We start from the raw sequence: 18,790 nt of genomic DNA, 5'->3' as shown, positions 1-18,790 counted from the left end.
AGTGCATTATATTAAAACTGGCATTTAGCAGTGAGATAAAAACTAGCTCTTGCTTCTAGCACGTGGATGATAGATTCATTAAACTCTTGCAAACTGTATCAGTATTTGGCCAACTCAATAGGATGATGGCTCACCTGATTACTCGAACGAGATCATGGAAGGCTTTGTCAACATTCAATGGGGGATCCTTTGCACTGGTTTCTATATATGGAATCTGGAAAATAAAGGGGAAATGGTTTTATGTAATGATTCACGAGAAAGAAAACATTTGATTGCACAGTAGGAATTCCATTATAACAAAGAAGGAAGGTGGCTTGTACCGAATATAAAGTTTCATTTTTATTTCCCCAATCTGCCTGAAGACAGTTTGAATAACCAGAAGCTCAGAAAGATTAAAGAGCTGTTCACAGATAGAGCTTGTCACACTGATACTTGATAATGAGGACAAGAAGAGGGTGGGTTACATGTTCCAGGGTTTCTGCTGCTACATTTTGAACGCTATTCCATGGCAGAAAATGACTTGATAAAGGTGCTCTCTAGTGGCATAGTTGCACTATAACCTTGCATCAGTTTTATACCAGTTTAACTGACATAGTCTCATGTAAAGAAACTTGGGAATGGGTAGTTTGGAGAGAGCTTTGCTGCCCCGCTCAAAATTACAGTTCCCAGAGTTTTCTGGGGAGAAGGAATGGCTGTCTGCAAAATATATATGTACTTACAAGGAGATCCATATTATTATTACTACTTCATTTTTAAACCACACTTCATCCTGTAACATCCCAGTGTGGGTCACAACATAATCAAATAAAATACAGTAGCACACAACAGAACAGCAGACCCTGGGAAAGGGATATTCAAAAGCATTAATATAGAAATTTGCTGCTGATGTAGCCCAAGCAATGATAGTATATTTTTAGAATACATGCAACGTCTTTATAGTACAGTTGTACCTCTGGTTATGAACTTAATTCGTTCCGGAGGTCCGTTCTTAACCTGAAAACGTTCTTAACCTGAGGTACCACTTTAGCTAATGGGGCCTCCTCCTGCTGCCGAGCTGCTGGCAAGCGATTTCTGTTCTCATCCTGAGGTAAAGTTCTTAACCCAAGGTACTACTTCTGGGTTAAAGGAGTCTGTAACCCGACGTGTTTGTAACCTGAGGAGTTTGTAACCCAAGGTACCACTGTACCTTATTTTTTTAAAGCCACTGTGTGGAAATTTTTGGTGAAGGCACCATAGAAATTTCTGAAATAAATATATTCATATATTCCAGAAAAGACACATACTTGGTGGGTTTGGTGTACAAATGGGCACATGTGCATGCAAACAGTCAACCTAGTCATACAAAATATAGTGGGGTTTTTTGCTGATGGAAGAACAGACCTAGCATCCTATGTACTTCCAATAGGCCATAGGCTCTTACAGGCCATTGAATGGTCAAAGAAAACATCATGGAAAAAACCCAAAATACTTACATTGTGCTTTGCTGCCATTTCCTTTCCTTGCTCCCGGGTGATTTTCCGCAAATGCATTAAGTCTACTTTGTTGGCCACCAGGATCATTGGAAAAGATTCCCTGGAAGAAGCGAATAAAGAGAGAACATCAGTACAAAAACTTGCTGCTTCTTGGGTGTCACATTATTTCTAGTATCTGAAGAAGACAGAAACCACAAAGCAAAGCACTTGCTGGTTAATTGAAGAACAGAGCTTGATCAAATCATGACTGAATGCCGTTGTGATCTACCAAGGCTTTTCTTATCTTTTGCTTGTGCATTAAATAGCAAATGTTAATAGCAAATGTACTTGCAGTGGACACCTAAAACCAGTCTAGAAATCTGAGCGTTGGCCTGGTTCACACATGCAAGGACACTGCTTAATTACTCTTCTTGATCATTGTCAGCAACTAGGAGCTGAATGTATGGACTGACTGCTCAGTTATAAATGTTATTTATTGATGACGTTTATATACTGCTTAACCATTCAAATTTCTAAGCAGTACACATAAAAACAATCCACAGAAAATAGGACAACAAGTCAGTGGACTGGAGGCTGGGACGGCAATTTACATTCAAGGAGGAAATAGTTTCCATTCTTCCTCCCTGCACTTGCAGTCACCCTAACCCCCCAAAAGCTTATCTGGAGGGTGACTAGGCACTCCTGAACAATGTGGGATGAGGCATGTGCCAGCTGGGAGACTGGGGAATTTGAATTCGAGGGCAACTTAAGGAAACTCACTGAAGGGAACATTTCTCTCCCTTGCTCCCTCCAGCAGCTCTGCCACACCCCCAAATGTACCTGTGGTCAATGTAACATGTGAACAAGCATACTTTACACACAGGCTGGCAGCATAAAACTGAGGATGTCACTTTCAAAGATTTTATAACTGGGTATGACATCTTATTGTTACGAGAGACCCGGGCTAGAGAGAATCTGGTTTTGAATGGCCACATCAGAAACACCAATGCTGTTCATTAAAAAATCTCCATAGGGCGACATGCAGATATTTTAAATATTCTGGCAACATGCAGATATTTTAAATATAACTAATAGGTTAAAGGATGGGTCATAAAAATATAAAGTCATAAAAAATGTAGGAGGTAAGGATGCAAATCAATTCAATGTCTACTCAGTCGAGAGCCATACAAAAAAGTTAAGTCTCTGGAGGGAGGGCTCCGACATTTTCACTCCTCAAAAGAATGCATGGGAGTTCAGAGTACTGGCAGCTCAAATGCACTCACCTGTCTTTGACTCGGAGGATGAGCTGGTGGAACCTGTCCACATGCTCGAAGCTGGCTTTATCTGTGACTGAGTAGACTATGAGGAATCCATCCCCCGTCCTCATGTACTGCTCCCTCATTGCACTGAATTCTTCTTGGCCTGCCGTGTCCAGAACTAGGGATGGCAAGGGAAAAGAGAAAGTAGAAGATGCTCAGTTGGCCTGCACCCAAATTGTGTGTCCATACTGACTCTCCTGTCCTAAACATATCTACTTGAGAGCTAAGCCTCCTTTGTATACATTTCCATGTCTATGCTAGAGGAAGGTGGGGCTGTGCATGGCTAACCCTGCCCCACCTCCAACCCTCCCTACAGCTGCACACTGACCAAGAAAGGTAAAAAGATTTTAAGGGTGTCATGACTGCATGCATGTAGGTGCTCCTTGTGGCTATGCCCAGCTCAACATTTGGATGTTGGGAGGGTGTGCTAGGGCAGCGGGGTCCAGCTCTCCCCTACATGTGTTCAGTGCATGTGTGAAGTCACACACAAAGAGGGTGGCAGATGTGCTTAGGATGGCAGCCGAAGTCTCCCAGATTATTAGTTTTAGCAATGATGAACACCACATTGTAACCCAAGAACTAGACTGAAAGGGGGATTGAGCCTTGCAACAGTAAGATTCCCTTCTGACAATCTTCTTCTCCCTTTGCATTACGGATGTACAGCCGTACCTTGGAAGTTGAATGGAATTTGTTCCAGAAGTCCGTTCTACTTCTAAAACATTAAAAAACCAAATCACAGCTTCTGATTGGCTGCAGGAAGCTCCTGCAGCCAATCAGAAGCTGCAGAAGCTCTGTCATACATTTGGGTTCCCAAAGAATGTTTGCAAACTGGAACAATCACTTCTGGCTTTGCGGCGTTCGGAAGCCAAAACGTCCGAGTTCCAGGGCGTTTGACCAGCAAGATAAGACTTTATATATTAAAACTCAAACCCCAGCATTTGAGAACCAAGCTAGACAGGGCATTTTGTCACATCGTATGTTGTGTAACTGCATTTTGTTAAACACATAGGCAGCAAAGGAGTCCCTGGACCACGGAATAATCCATAGAGTCCAAGCCCAGGGCAGCTTCACATGGTACACTTTTGGCAGATGCACTGGTATATTTCTGAAAAATAAACTATGTTCAAACACCTGTAGTGAAGAGCAGAGCAGAGGCCACTTCTACCTACCTCCATCCTGGGAACCAACAGAGGTTTGGCTCTTTCATGTTCTTATAGAAGTATTTAGATACTCACTGTTAGAAACAGGATACTGATCTAGCGAACCCAACGGGCCTGTGGTTGTTGTTGTTGCTTTTTAAAACATCAGTCCCACTGTATGCTTGGTGTACGCTTGGTGAAATAAATATTGCTGTTACGATTATAACGTCTTTGTATTCTTTACCCTGCCCCTTCTGAAACATTAGCTTCTCTCCTTGGCTAGGAGGAGGGGAGGCGAACCCTGCTCCATATATTTGCAGTCTGCGTGGGTCCAATTTTGAGGCACCCTTTGGGGGGGGGGAATGGTTGAGAACATTCTTTCCTTCTTTTAAAAGTTATTTTCCATAACTCTTTGTTGCCAGACGGAGAAAGGCATGACCTCAAGGCTACTCCTGAATGACTGTTCTAAAGCCATTAAGCAAAAGCAAAGCAAAAGCCCAGGAAGAAAAAAAAGGAATTATGCTATAATTGCTTTCTTTTAATATCGTGCCCTTGTTTCTCCGGCAGACCTTGTGAGTGGATTTAAGTGCCGAGGGATGGCACGTGGTACAGTCTTCTGGAACATGGAACAATGACAATCTCGGAATGCATACAAGTGGAGTTGTTTGAAACTGCCTCCTGTCAAGCTAGCGGGTTACTTGGGAAGCTAGCACACCAGAGAAGGCACCAAGCTTGGCCTTTATCCTGAAATGCTTTTCATATGCAGGGATTTTGACATGGAAGCACTTGACCTGCCCCCTGAAGCTTCAAATGGAACAGTTAGCAGAGCTAGCAGGGACTGTGAGGGTCATCTAGTCCAACCCCCTGCAGTGCAGGGATCTCAACACTTAAGGATGTACCACATTTTCTCCTTAATATATAAAGTAAGGTTACCAGGCGTCTCCGTTTCCTGGGGACGGTCCCCGGATTTACAAACCAGTCCCCATACAAAATCCATTGAAGTTGAAATTGTCTCCAGATTCACTGAAAAAGATCTGGTAACCTTAAAGAGGTTCTTATGCCTCGGAGCATGTACAGAATGCATTTTCCCCCACTACAAACTATAGAGCCACAGCCAGCCTCTGTATATTTGGGATTAGGGAGCACAGAGGCTCCAGGTCAAAGACTGTGGCCTCCAGGCAAGTTTACACCTCTGTTTTTCAAAGTTAAGCCCTCTGCTGACTTGATATACAGTTCAACATGTTGCGCTAAGGTGATTGTTCCGTCAGTGCAAGCATTTCTGCTTGCCAGACAGAATGACCTCCCTTTTCCTCCCACTGTATACTGTTCTGGGAGTTTTCCCAATTCTCCCAATAGGATTTGGGGAGGATGAGGGGAAAAGCGGGAAAAGTCCTGATGCGCTAGCGGAACTCATTGCGCTTGCTTCTGCTAGGACAACTACTTAGTTGAATTTGGTCCACTGTATTCATTGCTTGGTGAAATGTAAAGGCAGATACAGGCCCCTAGATATTAGCTACCCCCCCAATTAAAAATTAAAAAAGCAATATGTAAGGTATATGCTTTCACTATCTATTTAGAGCCCCTCAGATATTATTTTTATTCTGCATTCGTGATGATTTGTGCTTGTGATGGTATTGGGGTGGTTATATATGTTCTTGCTTTCAATACTTTCTGTGGCTACAAAATGTCAAAGTGGAAATACTGTTCCATTTCTAATTAGTGCATATCCCATAATATCCTATTGAAATCCCACAATTTTTTTTGTACCACAAATGTCTTGGTTTACTTTTCATCCCTCAAGACAGCAATAATGACACAGTGTTGGGGAAGCATCTTAGAACAAATAATAGAGCAAAATGATGTGTGGATGGTCCAGTGTAAATCCATCACTAATATACTATGGTTGTGTCAAAGACATGTTATGGAATACACTCAGACACAAAAAAACAATTTGGAAGGCTTTGCAATTTCTGTATCATAAAATATCAGAGCAGCATGCAACACTTCTGAATCGCTGCTATGCTAATTTGTGATCTGTTGCTCTGATTCTGCATTTGCCATGATGTGACAGCATACCACATGATACGAGAAATCCTTAGAAGATTTACAACCAGTGAGGGTGGTGTGAAACAGCCAACGCTTTTTCCCCTTCAAAGAAAGAGAGAAAGGGATCTTATTTTGGGGAGAGGGGAGGGATTGATTCTAATACAAAAAAGTAAACATCAGGATTCAAAACTATCCCTCTCCTCTGTAAGGGAAGAAATGATTTCACTTCTGCTGAAGCATGGATTTGGAGTACTAAGAAGAGATGGCAGAACTAGGAACCTGTTTACTGACCCTGGTGCAAAAAGGGCCTGCATAATAGAGGCAAAAACCTTAACTGTTTAGCTTATTTAGAAGTTGGATTTTAAAACAAAACAAGAAACCCATGTACCAGCTCCTCAGTGACAGCGACTATGCAAGCATGAATGCTTTCAGAATGATCGCCGGCCCTTTAACCTTCTGGTTAGATTATTCCCAAGCTGTTTTTATGATCTTTGCAGAAGCGAGGCAGACGAACCAGCGTGATCTTGGTGTGAAGCAATAGCACATCTGGAGGTGGGCCAAGCCAAACACAGCAAGAAACGCTGACAGAACTTATGGGAAGAATTTAGGCAACCAGCTTACACGTACTTGTTTAGGGGAAGACTAAATTGACCCAAGTGGAATTCACTTCTGAGCCAACAGAAGCATACATACTTCTTCAGTTAGTACCAGAGCATAAATGCATAAGATTGTAATTCTAAATATCCCGGATGACTATGGTGTTGTGGGCATAGCGCCTTGTCTTAACCAGATTTGCTCAAGTCTCAGGGATTTTGATGGAATTTGCTTCCAATCAAGTAGGCTTACAATGCCAGCCAGAAATCAAAAGACTGTGAAGGTACTGTACCTCCCAAGCATCCTTTAAAACAAAATAAAATCCACACCTCTTCCTTCCCATTTTTTTACCTGCTCTGGTTCGCCAGAAGCAGCTTAGTCATGCTGGCCACATGACCCGGAAGCTGTACACCGGATTCCTCGGCCAATAAAGTGAGATGAGCGCCCATCCCAGAGTCGGTCACGACTGGACCTAATGGTCAGGGGTCCCTTTACCTTACCAAGGTGCTGACACTTGGTTGGTAGTTTGAAGGAGGGATGCAAGTACAGGCTGCAACTTTAGATTTGCACAGTTGAAGTTGATAAAATGGATTTGTCTGTTCAATGTTTGTATTTTTGTATTGTATTGTTTTTTGTGATTTTGTATTTTCTTTGTCTTGGTATATTTTCTTGAACACTTTTTTATTGTGAAAACTTAATAAAATATTTATTAAAAAAAGAAGAAGATAAAATGGATTTGTCACCCTGGTGCAACAAATCCTACCCTGCAGCCCCCTTTTAAATCAAACAGAAAAACAACAACCCCAAAACTTTTTGCAGTTAGGAAAGTGAAAAGTGTGGAACAAATGAAGGATTAATGGGAAGACATATAAAACACCTTGCAAGCAAGTCGGGATGAATGCTCAATAAAGATTGGCTGGAGCCTAACTTCTGTTTAAGCTTTGTGCAAGCAAATCAAGATGGAGGCTCAATGAACAGGTTGCCTGCGAGGGGCCAGTGCTCAGGTTCTTGTGAGCCAATAGGCTCAGTAGACTTCTGTTCGCCTGCCTTGTTAAAGCATTTTTCTTTGGCTTCAGATTTGGAGCACCAGCACCAGACTGGCCTCTAGCAAAATAAATAAATAAATAGATGATAGATAGATAGATAGATAGATAGATAGATAGATAGATAGATAGATAGATGATAGATAGATAAATAACTCTGTAAGCATCAGATTCAGCAGCAAATAGACAGAAGATGTTGGGTGGTTGCAGCAGCAGTGGGAGAAAACAGGAGACTAAAACAAGTTGTTTCATCCAAACTGCTCAGAACAAAGGTGGAATTAATTTAGTGTAGCAAGATTAATTCTTGGATTCCAGCCGTGTGTGCATAAACATTGCATGTATACAAATGCACTGAGTTTGTGAGCAACTGGACAAGCAGCCCCAGGAGAGAAATGATGAAAATAGCTACGTGCAGAGAAAGTGGTAGTGGTTATCAAAAAACATCCCTTGCATAATAATTCACAAGTTTATGAATAGCGCCTGCCTTGGTTACCTTTATTATACTACATTGTTCTCTAGTAAAAGTAAAAGTTCAAGAGGGGGTCGGATTTCTTTTCAGACCCATAAGAGTGCTTTTCAAGTGCACATGCCATCTGAAGCAAAAACAGCAATGACAACAACAATGCAAAATGTGAATCTGTAGCTGAGTCGATTTCAGGAATGGCTTCAGTTTGTTTGTGTAAATTCGGGAACACTTTGAAGGGCTAGTGCGATGGATTGATAAAGAGGGTATTTGAGGAGACGTGGGTTCAAATCTTCACTTCACAAAGCTCATGGAGTAACCTAGAACAAGCCACATTCTCTCCTTCTCTCTTCGCCTCACCTGTTCCATAGCATAGTTGTGAGAACTGAATCCCATATATGCCCCTCTCAGGTCCTTGAAGAAAAACCAGGAACTCAGCATGGCAAACAAATAAATACCATCAATCTCACCTTCATACCACTGCTCAGTCTTGGAGCCAGTACTGAGAGAAATACAGTACAGTGTTAATGTACTGAAATTGGCTCCTGGAACAACAGGTAGGAGAGAACTTCTGAGTTTCTTTATTTGAACTAGGGGAGGGTGTAGCACAGAAGTTTCATGGCTTCCAGCCAGGAAGGCAGAGCATAGCCATCATGCCTAGTAGCCATTGATAGCCTTCTCCTCCATGAATTTGTCCAATCCTTATTTAAAGTCATCGAAGTTGGTGGCCACCACTGCGCCCTGTCTCTCTAGCAAAATCTACTTCTATCCAAGTGTTTCATTCTTTTTGTGTGTGTTCTTGGCTTGACTTCTGTCTAATGCCTTTTTGTCTGTTGTATTGTTTTCTCTTTCTCTCAGTGGTTTTTATATTTTCTCTGTAGCACACTGCCTAGCAAGATAAACATATTTTTGAATTCCTGGGCAAAACATTCCGTTAAAGACCCAAACGCCTGTGTGTTCTGGTCATGATCCCCCAAACCAAAACTTCAGTGATTTAAATCATTATCATTAAAATAACTTTCATTTGGAGAAGAAATACCAAGGCAGGTTGACAAATATACTCTGCATGGAATAAAGGGCAAATCGGAATAGCTCCACTTGATTCTTGCATCTCATCTATCCGTACTGAGATATAACATATGCAATCAATAAGATATATGGAATTTATGCACACACAAAAGTTGAGCAGCATCAGATGAAAGCCCATCAATTCAAAATAGGTGGCTCACCATCTAGAATGGCCCACTGCCCATCTATCTCCGTATGCTTCAGGTAAGAGTCTTCAATAGTTGGATCATAGTCTGGCACAAAGATCTTCTGGAAAAACTGAATGGTGAGGGCACTCTTCCCCACACCCCCATCTCCGACCACCACCAACTTGTACGTGGGAAGGTTTTCACTTGGAACAGCACTTGTAGCCATGGTACCGATAGGTTAGAACTGGAAAAGAGAGAGAATTCTTGTGTCACAACAAAACAGCATGCAAGCTTTCGAGTTCTCCAAAACTCTTTGTCAAGATGATGGTAAACAAAGAAACTTGGGGCTGGGTATTGAAAAAAGGTAGCTGGTAGTAAAGCTATGGATCTGGCTCTCATAAGAGCTTAATATGAAACACAGAAGGAGGTAGCAGTCATGCAGATGAGACTCTGCAGGTACCATGAAGGAACCAAGGAAGCCATATGTCTCCCTGAGGATGGCGTAAAAGTCAGAGATGAGAAAATGGCCACTACATGTTTCTCCTTCCCAAAAGGCCATGGTGCAACTCACTCCCACCTATCATCCTACAAAGCCTCATTTATATGTCTGCTACCTCCTCCCATGTTATGTCTTAAGACTCTGGCAAGATGATCTTCAGGTCTGAGTAGGTACATGTTGTAGTAACCTGCCTGATAAAGCACTGGTGTTAATAGGGTTGTATTGTATCATCCAGTCCCAGTTAGTGATCTCACAGCCTTATTCTAGGCCAGGAGTAGCCCATGTGGTTCTCTCCAGAAGTTCTTTGACCACAACTCCCATAATCCCTGGCCACTGGACACGTCAACTTCACCTGATGGGAGTTGTAGTCCAAGGACATCTGGAAGACACCAGGTTAGCCACTTCCATTCTAGGCTAACTGATGTTTCCAGATCCTTTTCAATGCAGCATCATGTACTGTTGTAATCCAGCTTGGAGGTACCAGGATTTGGATACACAACTGAAGCCAGGAAAGGTCATAGTTGGCACCCCATCCTAAGCTGCTAAGAGAGTTCTCCATTCCAGAGAGACCACATGTGTCTCATTGTCATCTGCAAACTACAAACCTGATCCTTATAAGGGAAGTATAACTCCACAATCTCCTTCAGAACAGCTGGAACCCCACTCACTAGGGGCAGGATGAATCTTCCACAAAGACCTCTGAAGAATCTGAAGAAGTGTGCATGCACACGAAAGCTCATACCAAGAACTAACTTAGTTGGTCTTTAAGGTGCTACTGGAAGGAATTTTTTTATTTTGACTATGGAAGACCAACACGGCTACCTATCTGTAACAAAGACCTCTCTGTCGTCTCTGACTTGGACTTCAGCTTACTTGCCTTCACCCATTACCACATCCAGGATTTAGCACTACCCCTAAATTTTCAGCGTCTAACCCAGGTTTGGATTAGCCTGGCTTCATTTGCAAGACAAGCCTGATTCAAGGTCTGTAAGTGGGGGAGACAGGAGACAAAAGATGGTGGGAGACCTCAATTCTTCTTTTCCCTTCTGGTCAAAGTCAATACATAGTCCACGCCTTTTAGAAGAGAGCATGAAGCTCAGAACCAAAATATCTCATCTTGCTAAAAAAAAAGAAATAAAAAGTTATCTGGGGGGGGGGAAGCCTTTCTGAGTATGTATAAACTCCTCGGCTGAGAAACTGCCCATGACAATGATTTACAGTATCCATGGTAACCTGTGTGACGTTGAAATTGCCTAATCCTGTTATGAAACCTGCAAGTGGGGGGGGGGGAGAGACACACTTAGATACAACAACAGCAGCTGGAGCTGCCTCGGTGTTCCTCCTTCTCTCTTCCAGATGGCTCTCTCAAAATCTGTAGCTTTCATATTTAGCAACAGCTACAGGACGCTATTGCTGTTTAATTGTGGCCATGAAGCTGATAATAAAAAGAGAGAGAAACGTCCAGTGTTACAGACTAGGCACCAAATCCCTCAACAATACAACAGTGGTGGTGGGTCTGCGCATGGCTTTCCTTAGGGACATGGAGCTCACCCAGTGCACCCAATCATTGCGAACCTGTATCTCCCAACCTGCTCTCTGTCCCAGCCCAACTGCACAAGAGATGGAAATGATAAATTATCACCAGTGAGCCATTTAGAGCAACCTTGTTTGTTCACGACACATGTCCGCAGATGTACTAAGCCTCTGAACATCGGGGTTAAACCAATCAGGAGAAGCCATCACCTTCCTGCCCCTGTTTCGGAATTGCCAGGGTCCCTGGGGCTGGTCTCCTTCCTAAATCAGACCTACATTCGTCTAGTCCGCAATTCTGTAGTCTCCAGCATATTCTGGTTGGTTCTCACATATCAACCATTGCCCATTTCCCTAGCTCAAGGTAGCTTTGCTTGGATCCCTAGGAAATCTTGTTGCTTCAGCTCAGGTTGGGAGCTTATACAGGAGCAGGAAGCTCCAGAGGAGATCAGGAGAACTCAGAGGTGGAAGTAAAATTGGTGAGGGTCAATCATGACTTGAGGCCCAGATGGCTGAACAGGTGTCTCTCCCCATAACAGCCTACCCCTTATAGCTGGTATGACAGAGGGAGACCTTTCTTGTTATCACACCATTGAGGGAGATTCGCCTGGTGGTGACACAGGGTAGGGTCTTCTCTGTGGTGGTGCCCCATTGTGGATTGTTCTCCTGGAAGCAGTTCTGGTGCCAGAGCTTACAGCATATTGGCACCAGGAAAAGACCTGCCTGTTTGCCTGAGCAATTATGGGACATTAGCTGCAGCTGCCACTGGGAGCTGTAAGGAGCATTTTTATTAGTTGCTGGGCTGAAACCCGCCCTCCAGTTTTTCAAAAGATTTATTTCAGTTCAAAAGTGGCTTCTGTTTTTTTGGTCTCATTCTAATGGTACTTTAGAATTCACTGGGTATGAGGTTTTTTTAATTATTATTATGCCTTGTTGCACAGTGGCCAAAGGTGGGGTGTGCATGCTCTCCACTTGAGGTTTTTTTTGTGTGTGTGTACTTCAGCAGCCTTCTTGATCTCAAAAATCACCATGGGAGGAGTTACTTTGTGGCATCTTCTCCTGAGCTTTAATGGAAATGTGGAAAGCCAAGGAGGATGGCTACCAAACGCCTAAGACTGGTGCACTCACTAATACTGTTTAATTGAAGTCTTTCCTTTTGCATTTTGCGCACCCCAAAAAATGTTCCACGTGCATTTCTTTAAAAGTAAAAACCCCCAACAACTTTATTTTAAAACAACCATCAAAAAGCTGTCAAGTGTACCATCCAGCTGAGGTCTTCAGGGAAGGTGAGCGCTTAAGAATGCTGCAGAGTACAGACCCCTGGAGAGATAATTTGCAGAACAAAACAACACTCACAGACCTCCCTCAGCCACCTTGAGAGTAGGGTCAGCTCAACACAGCTTGCATCCCATCCATGAGAATGTCACTGGCATTTTCTCTCCACCCTTTGAGAATTTTCAGATTAAATATTTTTTCTCATTAATAGATGGGAAATTGTTTTTTTTTAATTATTATTAAAAAAGGACTATTTTTTGGCACACCACTAGTTTTTATGAATGAATGTTAGTGGATTTTTTATTATTAAAAAATGTTCTTAATTGTTTAGAATGGATTTTTTTTTTTGTTAAATTGCATTTCCATGGTGGAAAAGATCTATGCGGAAAATGTACCTGGAGGACAAAAGGTTTGAAAACCATTGCTAAGTACAGTGGAAAACTTTGTTCAAGCTGCATTTAAATGAACCAACCAAATTCAAATGTCTTAAACTAATACATTGGTGAAACGCAACAATCCTCTGAATTTTGAGATGCAGATCTTGGCTCAAAGAGGTGGCAAAGTGCATTAAAACACATATTTTAGGATTACATCTGTTTCAAATTGTGTACATCGAGAAAGAGAAATATGTTTTTAAGATTGTGATGAATATATATTTAAATGCAAGTTTTCACTTTTTGAAAAAAGTAATCACAAATTACTGCAAAAATGGGACAGAATGGACATGTGAACATGTGTAAAACTGACATGGTCTGTTCGTCCCAAACTATGGCTTGAATGACTGTTCAAGTTCGGCTGGTTTATTTTTTAAAAAACCTATGGCTTATATTCAAAGCAGTGCCAAGTCCCCCATTCCATTAATGCAAGAATTTACACTTGTGCACCCAAACTTCTCTCCTCTCCCTAAATCTGTTCTTTTGTTTTCCCCAAAGCCCTGGATTCATATAAGGGAAAGGGTGGTGGTGGGGAGAACTCTAATGAGCATGTGTTTATCCTTCCACTTTCGAAACAAGGGCAATGACTCCTGCCCCCACTCTCTCACTGCCGCCATTTCTAAAATTCTCACAAGTCAACTTGGTGGCTGAAATGAGAACACTTCTGTACATTTTCCTGCGAAGAGTGAATGACCCTTCAAGGCTGATTCATATGATGCTGGCAATTCTTAACCTCATTTTACGGTTGCCAGCTGTTCTCCCCCTGCCACCCCCCCCAAAAAAAAATCTCACATAAGGGAACCAGAGCTCCTCACCTGATGCCCTTTCCATCTCTGCTGAAAGAGCAGCACTTTCTCGCTTCGCCATCTATGTGGAGTGCGTTTAAGAAGAAACACAGTCCTGGAATTGCACAAAGGAACAGCCAAAGGCCTTTGCTCCTTGATGAACATTTAACAGTTATTTCGGGAAACACAAAATTATAGCTTCGGCGATAAAACCCACGTCACCGTAAATTACTGTGGTAGGCAGAATCAGAGTGTCACGGTGCTGCAAACTTTCCAAGAAGACAGGCAGCTAAAGGGCTGAGTGGAGAGTGCCATTTCACACACCCCTCCTGCTTATAGGTTAATTAGCATAACTAAAAAGTGTCCCAGGAGACCTTCAGTGTGAGGACAGAAGAGGCTCCTGGGATTGCACTTGCAAAAGCTTGTGGGATGGCTAGACGCCATTTTCATGCTCTTCTTTGCCCTTTTTCATGCCACGTCCAGTTTTGCGGTGATGTGTGCAGTCGCATGTAAAAAGGTAAAGGTAAAGGACCCCTGACAGTTAAGTCCAGTCGCAAACGACTCTGGGGTTGCGGCGCTCATTCTGCTTTACTGGCCAAGGGAGCCAATGTTTGTCCGCAGACTAAGCTGCTTTTGGGGAAACCAGAACAGCGCACGGAAACATCGTTTACCTTCCCGCCGGAGCGGTACCTATTTATCTACTTGCACTTTGACGTACTATAGAACTGCTAGGTTGGCAGGAGCAGGGATGCTCACCCCGTTGCGGGGATTCGAACCGCTGACTTTCTGATCAGCAAGCCCTAGGCTCAGTGGTTTAGACCACAGTGCCACCCGCGTCCCGCAGTCACATGTAAACATGAATAAATGGGTAATTGCCTGTAGGCATTTATATTCCCTCCACACTGCCCCAGCTTTTAGATGAAAACTTTCAAAAGGCAGCCCTGCCTTATTTCAGGGCCCACCTGTTGAGTGTGGCCCTAGACCTCTGCCCCAAAGTCCTTCCCTGAGGGCTCCACTGTTCCCTGCGTGCAGGTCCAGAACTCAGGCCATTGCAGCACATTGCTTTTCTCATTAAGCGCTTTTTAAATCTCCTTACACCTCAATGAGATGGTGAAATTTGCACTTAGACCTCCCCCAGCAGAAATAAATGACACATAAAAGGGCTTAACTTTGGCTGCACTGTGCCCTATTCTTTCTTCCTTTATTATTATTTTTTTAAAAAATATTATTCTCCATTTTGCTCCTGGAGAAAATTATTATTGTTCCTTTTTTAAACAATAAAAGATACCGCCTTCAATGAAAGTACTTAATGCAAAGGAAGCGATTCTCATTTCAGCAGTAATCACCGACACAGTGGATTTGAATTAACTAGGCAGGAGAAAGAAATCAGATACTCGAGAAGTCCATATGCCTGCCTATGTAGACGTAACAGAAAGAAAGCTAATCCACACAAGGAGGAAATTGCTTGGAATTTCAAAATACCCCTGCCCTTCCTTTTAGCACAATCCCTGGAAATGGGCAAGTTCCCTCTTGGAAATCACAGCTTTCTAGTAAATGAATTAGTAATCCCTCCTGTTCACCACCCTTGGCTGTTCCAGATCAAATTTCCTCAAAACACCAGGAAATCAAGGGGAAACGTCTTAATTGCCTTTGATCACTGTTACAACTGTCACTATTTTGGATATTTCTTTTGGATGTTGCACAAAAAAGAAGACTTTATATGTGTAGTATGTCTATTGAACTTTATGGGAGGAGGATGTAAAGATGCAATATTTTAAAAAGAGCTCATGCATCAAGACCTGGTGTCACAACCAAAATGACAGGCATCCAAAGCAGCAAACTGAGCAGCGGCTAAGAGCTTCTCCTATACAATTCAGGCATCAATTATTACACATATTTTTTAATGCCACACAAAGGTTTATCAATTAACTTATCATGTATTCACTGAATAACACAACTTCCCTTCCCCATGCAAACTTCTTCCCGGATGGGGAAATTAATGACGTCACAGACACCAGCCAATCAGTGCCATGCACAGACAACTTCTTATTCCACTTTGCTGAACTCATCCCCCCACCCCAGGCTGTACCTGCGAAGGGAAAATGTATTTTTGAATTTATTTTATTTTATTTATTATTGCTGAGTACAGGCCTTTCCCTGGTGTGCCAGCTTTACTGCATGCAGGAAGTTTTTGATGTGAAGCGGGGAAGGTGATTCAGAAATGTAAACTCCCTCCCCACCTCCTCCAAGCTACCCTTTCATTCCACAGGAATGGCTCCAGGATCCCAGGGATAGACTGGTAGCTGAACTCAGACTCTCAAATGTGCATCTATTAACACTTTCATTAGCCCTTTGTGGTTTGGCAGGGGGTCTGCATTATGGATTTTAACATAGTAGGTGAGCACATTTAGACACTACTTTGGGACAAGGCGTAATCATTTTTAATGCTGCAAAGCTCCTTATGCGCATACACCTAAAGCTCTGAAATTCTGTACTCTGCTTGGAAGGTTTCAAAGCCTAGCAACAGCTCCAGGCTTGATCACTTACATAAACTGTAGCTGAGAAGGTGCCTTCAGCTCTGAGAGCAGTAATTCTTATTTAAGCTCAAGACTCCCTGCTTTCATCTGTTCTCAGACTCTCGGGGCATCTCACACTTGTTGCAAAGGAAGTTTCAATTCATTTTAGCTTTGGTCGACTACAATCAAACAAAAACAGCGAATCACCAAGTTGTCAGAAAGGCCTATATGGACTTGTCCACCATTGCCACCTTCCTGTGAAATTGCAATCTATGCAGCTGTATTTCGTAAAACAAAAGCCACCTCTAAACACAGATAACAGAACTACAGATTGCTTGTTGTTCTATCGTTAGGTGTTGGAGCACAGGGCTGCACGCACACATTATATTCAACATTCAGTGTACACTGCCATCTTGATTTTGTTGCTTCGCGCACACATACAATCTAGACCTACTGCATACTTTACGTCCCCCCAAAAGAGCATTTTCACAAATTAGTTTCATTCCAGAAAAAAAATCTCAATGCAGGTTGATTCTACATTACAATCCATTGTGTCCGAAGGGGTGGATGTGCTTCCAGCAATGGGGGGTGCACCCCCACACCCATCTTGTGGGTGGGTGCAAATACCAAGGGAGAACTTCAGCATCGTGCTGTTGATTGTTCTGTCTGGGCATGCATGTTAGCTCGCCAGATCCCCAACTCTGGCAGTTTTCCTGACCCCCACATAGTCAATTTCAGATGGGCATGGAGGAGGAAAGGTGAAATTGCACCATGGAGGGCTTCCACTGATGGGACTCATGAGCTGAATCCTGCCTCAAGATCACAATTACTTTCCTCCTTCTTCATTCACCTGGGGGATGTGCAGGGACAAAAAAGGCATGGATAATCTAATTACCATACTTTTCCCGCGTGTAAGACGCCCCCATGTATAAGACACCCCCTATTTTTGGGGACTCCAAATTAAGAAAACACCCCTTAGCACTACCCATGTATAAGATGAGCCCCAATTTTAAACATAACGTTTTTGGTAAAAAAATCTTATACACGGAAAAATATGTGGTGGCTTTTCACATAAGTGTTATGTAGCCACCACAGTAGTAGAAAGGATCTAGACTCAAAGAGGCATGTTGAGGATGAGAATGGAAGGTTCCGTATACAGGAAAAACTTATTTGCGTCACAAGTTCATGCACACTGCCAGTGGATATACTTTGTAACAGTAAGTTGTTATTGTTATGAATGCAAGGTCCCTCTGCCAATTGGCAAGAGGGGTTGGTTCACAAAAGAAAAGTGGCTTCAGGCCGCTTACGTGCCCTCAGAGAGTCGCATTAAATATTAAGAACCATCATTTAAAGGGAAAGCAGAGACTGCTGTACTAAAGGCGGGCCTCTGCAACTTGTGACCCACAAGAGCTCAATAAACCTTTGCTTTCTGTTTTGCTGTTGATCTGGGGCTGCAAAAATGTGTGTGTGTGTGTGTGTGTGTGTGTGTGTTCCTGAGCAGACAAGCGTCAGCAGCTTCTGGGGCTAAAAGAGGACTGGGCCACCATCTGACAGAGAGACGAGGGGCAGCAGCAAGGCGTTGATTCTTTGCGTGTCACACACACTGCCCTACATCTCTCCAAAGCTGGATGGGGAAGGATGACAGCCAGGTCACCACCTTGACAGCCAGGCTGACAGCCAGAGCACCTGCCTTGTACGCAGAAAAGCCCAGGTTCAGTCCCCTACATCTGGGCTGGGAATGTTCCCTGTCTGAAACGCTGGGGAGTTGTTGCCAGTCAGTGTGGACGGTACTGAGTTAGACGGACCAGTGGTCTGATTTGGTCTAAAGCAGCATACCCAACTCCTAAGCAAACCTACTATCCTCAGGTGTGCTACTTGCTGATCGTACCAGCGTGGAAAACAAACTCAACTCCTAGTCCAGTCAGCTTCTAAACTTGGAATGGGTGTGTTCATCCACTTCAGGCAGCCAAATGTTTTGGGCCAACCAAAACAATACTCTTCACATCAAAAGGTCCTAATCTTTGGTTCCTTTAGGACCAGCATGTGGAACTGTTTCAACAATTGTGCACACATGAAGGTGTATAAAGGACATCCACTTCTCCTCCCACTCTAAAACTGCATATATTCAATTTTTTTGTGCTTCAACAGACTTCTAAACTTCAAGAACACAGCTAAGATCTGCCTCCAGAGGTTTATTTTCTCCTGGCCTTAATGGATGTCGACAGTGTAATGTATTTTACCTTGACCACCAACCCAAGAAGGCCCACTCTTGACATTTTCTTGACAAGCTCCTGGACAGAAAATCCTCTCTGCTGAAAAGAAAAGCACAAAAGGAAACAGAGACGCGTGCCACTGCTTTTAAAACAGAGTTCCTTTAAAACAAACACATGAAATTATACAAAACCTCCTTGGGGGATGATTAAGAAAGGAATTGCTCTTGGCCTACCACAACATGTTTTCATTTAGCCACTAGTCACATTCAGCAGTTTTTGTACCTCCA

The 18,790-nt window shown here is 42.9% G+C and overlaps 1 protein-coding gene across 3 annotated transcripts in view; it reads right to left on the bottom strand.

Moving 5' to 3' along the window:
- MRAS (muscle RAS oncogene homolog) overlaps positions 1 to 18,790 on the bottom strand; it is a 44,427-nt gene that overhangs the window by 8,576 nt on the left and 17,061 nt on the right. The window contains exons 1-5 of one of the 3 annotated variants that reach the window (XM_082236158.1): positions 18,531 to 18,554; positions 9,285 to 9,495; positions 2,735 to 2,888; positions 1,473 to 1,572; positions 135 to 214 (exon numbers count right to left, since the gene is read on the bottom strand). In XM_082236158.1, the coding sequence (XP_082092284.1) occupies positions 135 to 214; positions 1,473 to 1,572; positions 2,735 to 2,888; positions 9,285 to 9,477 (527 nt within the window). In that variant the 5' untranslated portion in view covers positions 9,478 to 9,495; positions 18,531 to 18,554. Of the gene's footprint in view, positions 1 to 134; positions 215 to 1,472; positions 1,573 to 2,734; positions 2,889 to 9,284; positions 9,496 to 18,530; positions 18,555 to 18,790 lie in introns of those variants that run through there. The other 2 variants (XM_082236157.1, XM_082236159.1) reach the window with 2 other exon arrangements.

The sequence above is a fragment of the Podarcis vaucheri genome (genome assembly GCF_965113315.1).
Source record: "Podarcis vaucheri genome assembly, chromosome: 1".
Lineage (NCBI taxonomy): Eukaryota > Metazoa > Chordata > Lepidosauria > Squamata > Lacertidae > Podarcis > Podarcis vaucheri.
Note: the sequence above shows the minus strand (reverse complement) of the source record. Positions and strands in the feature narration are given on the sequence as shown.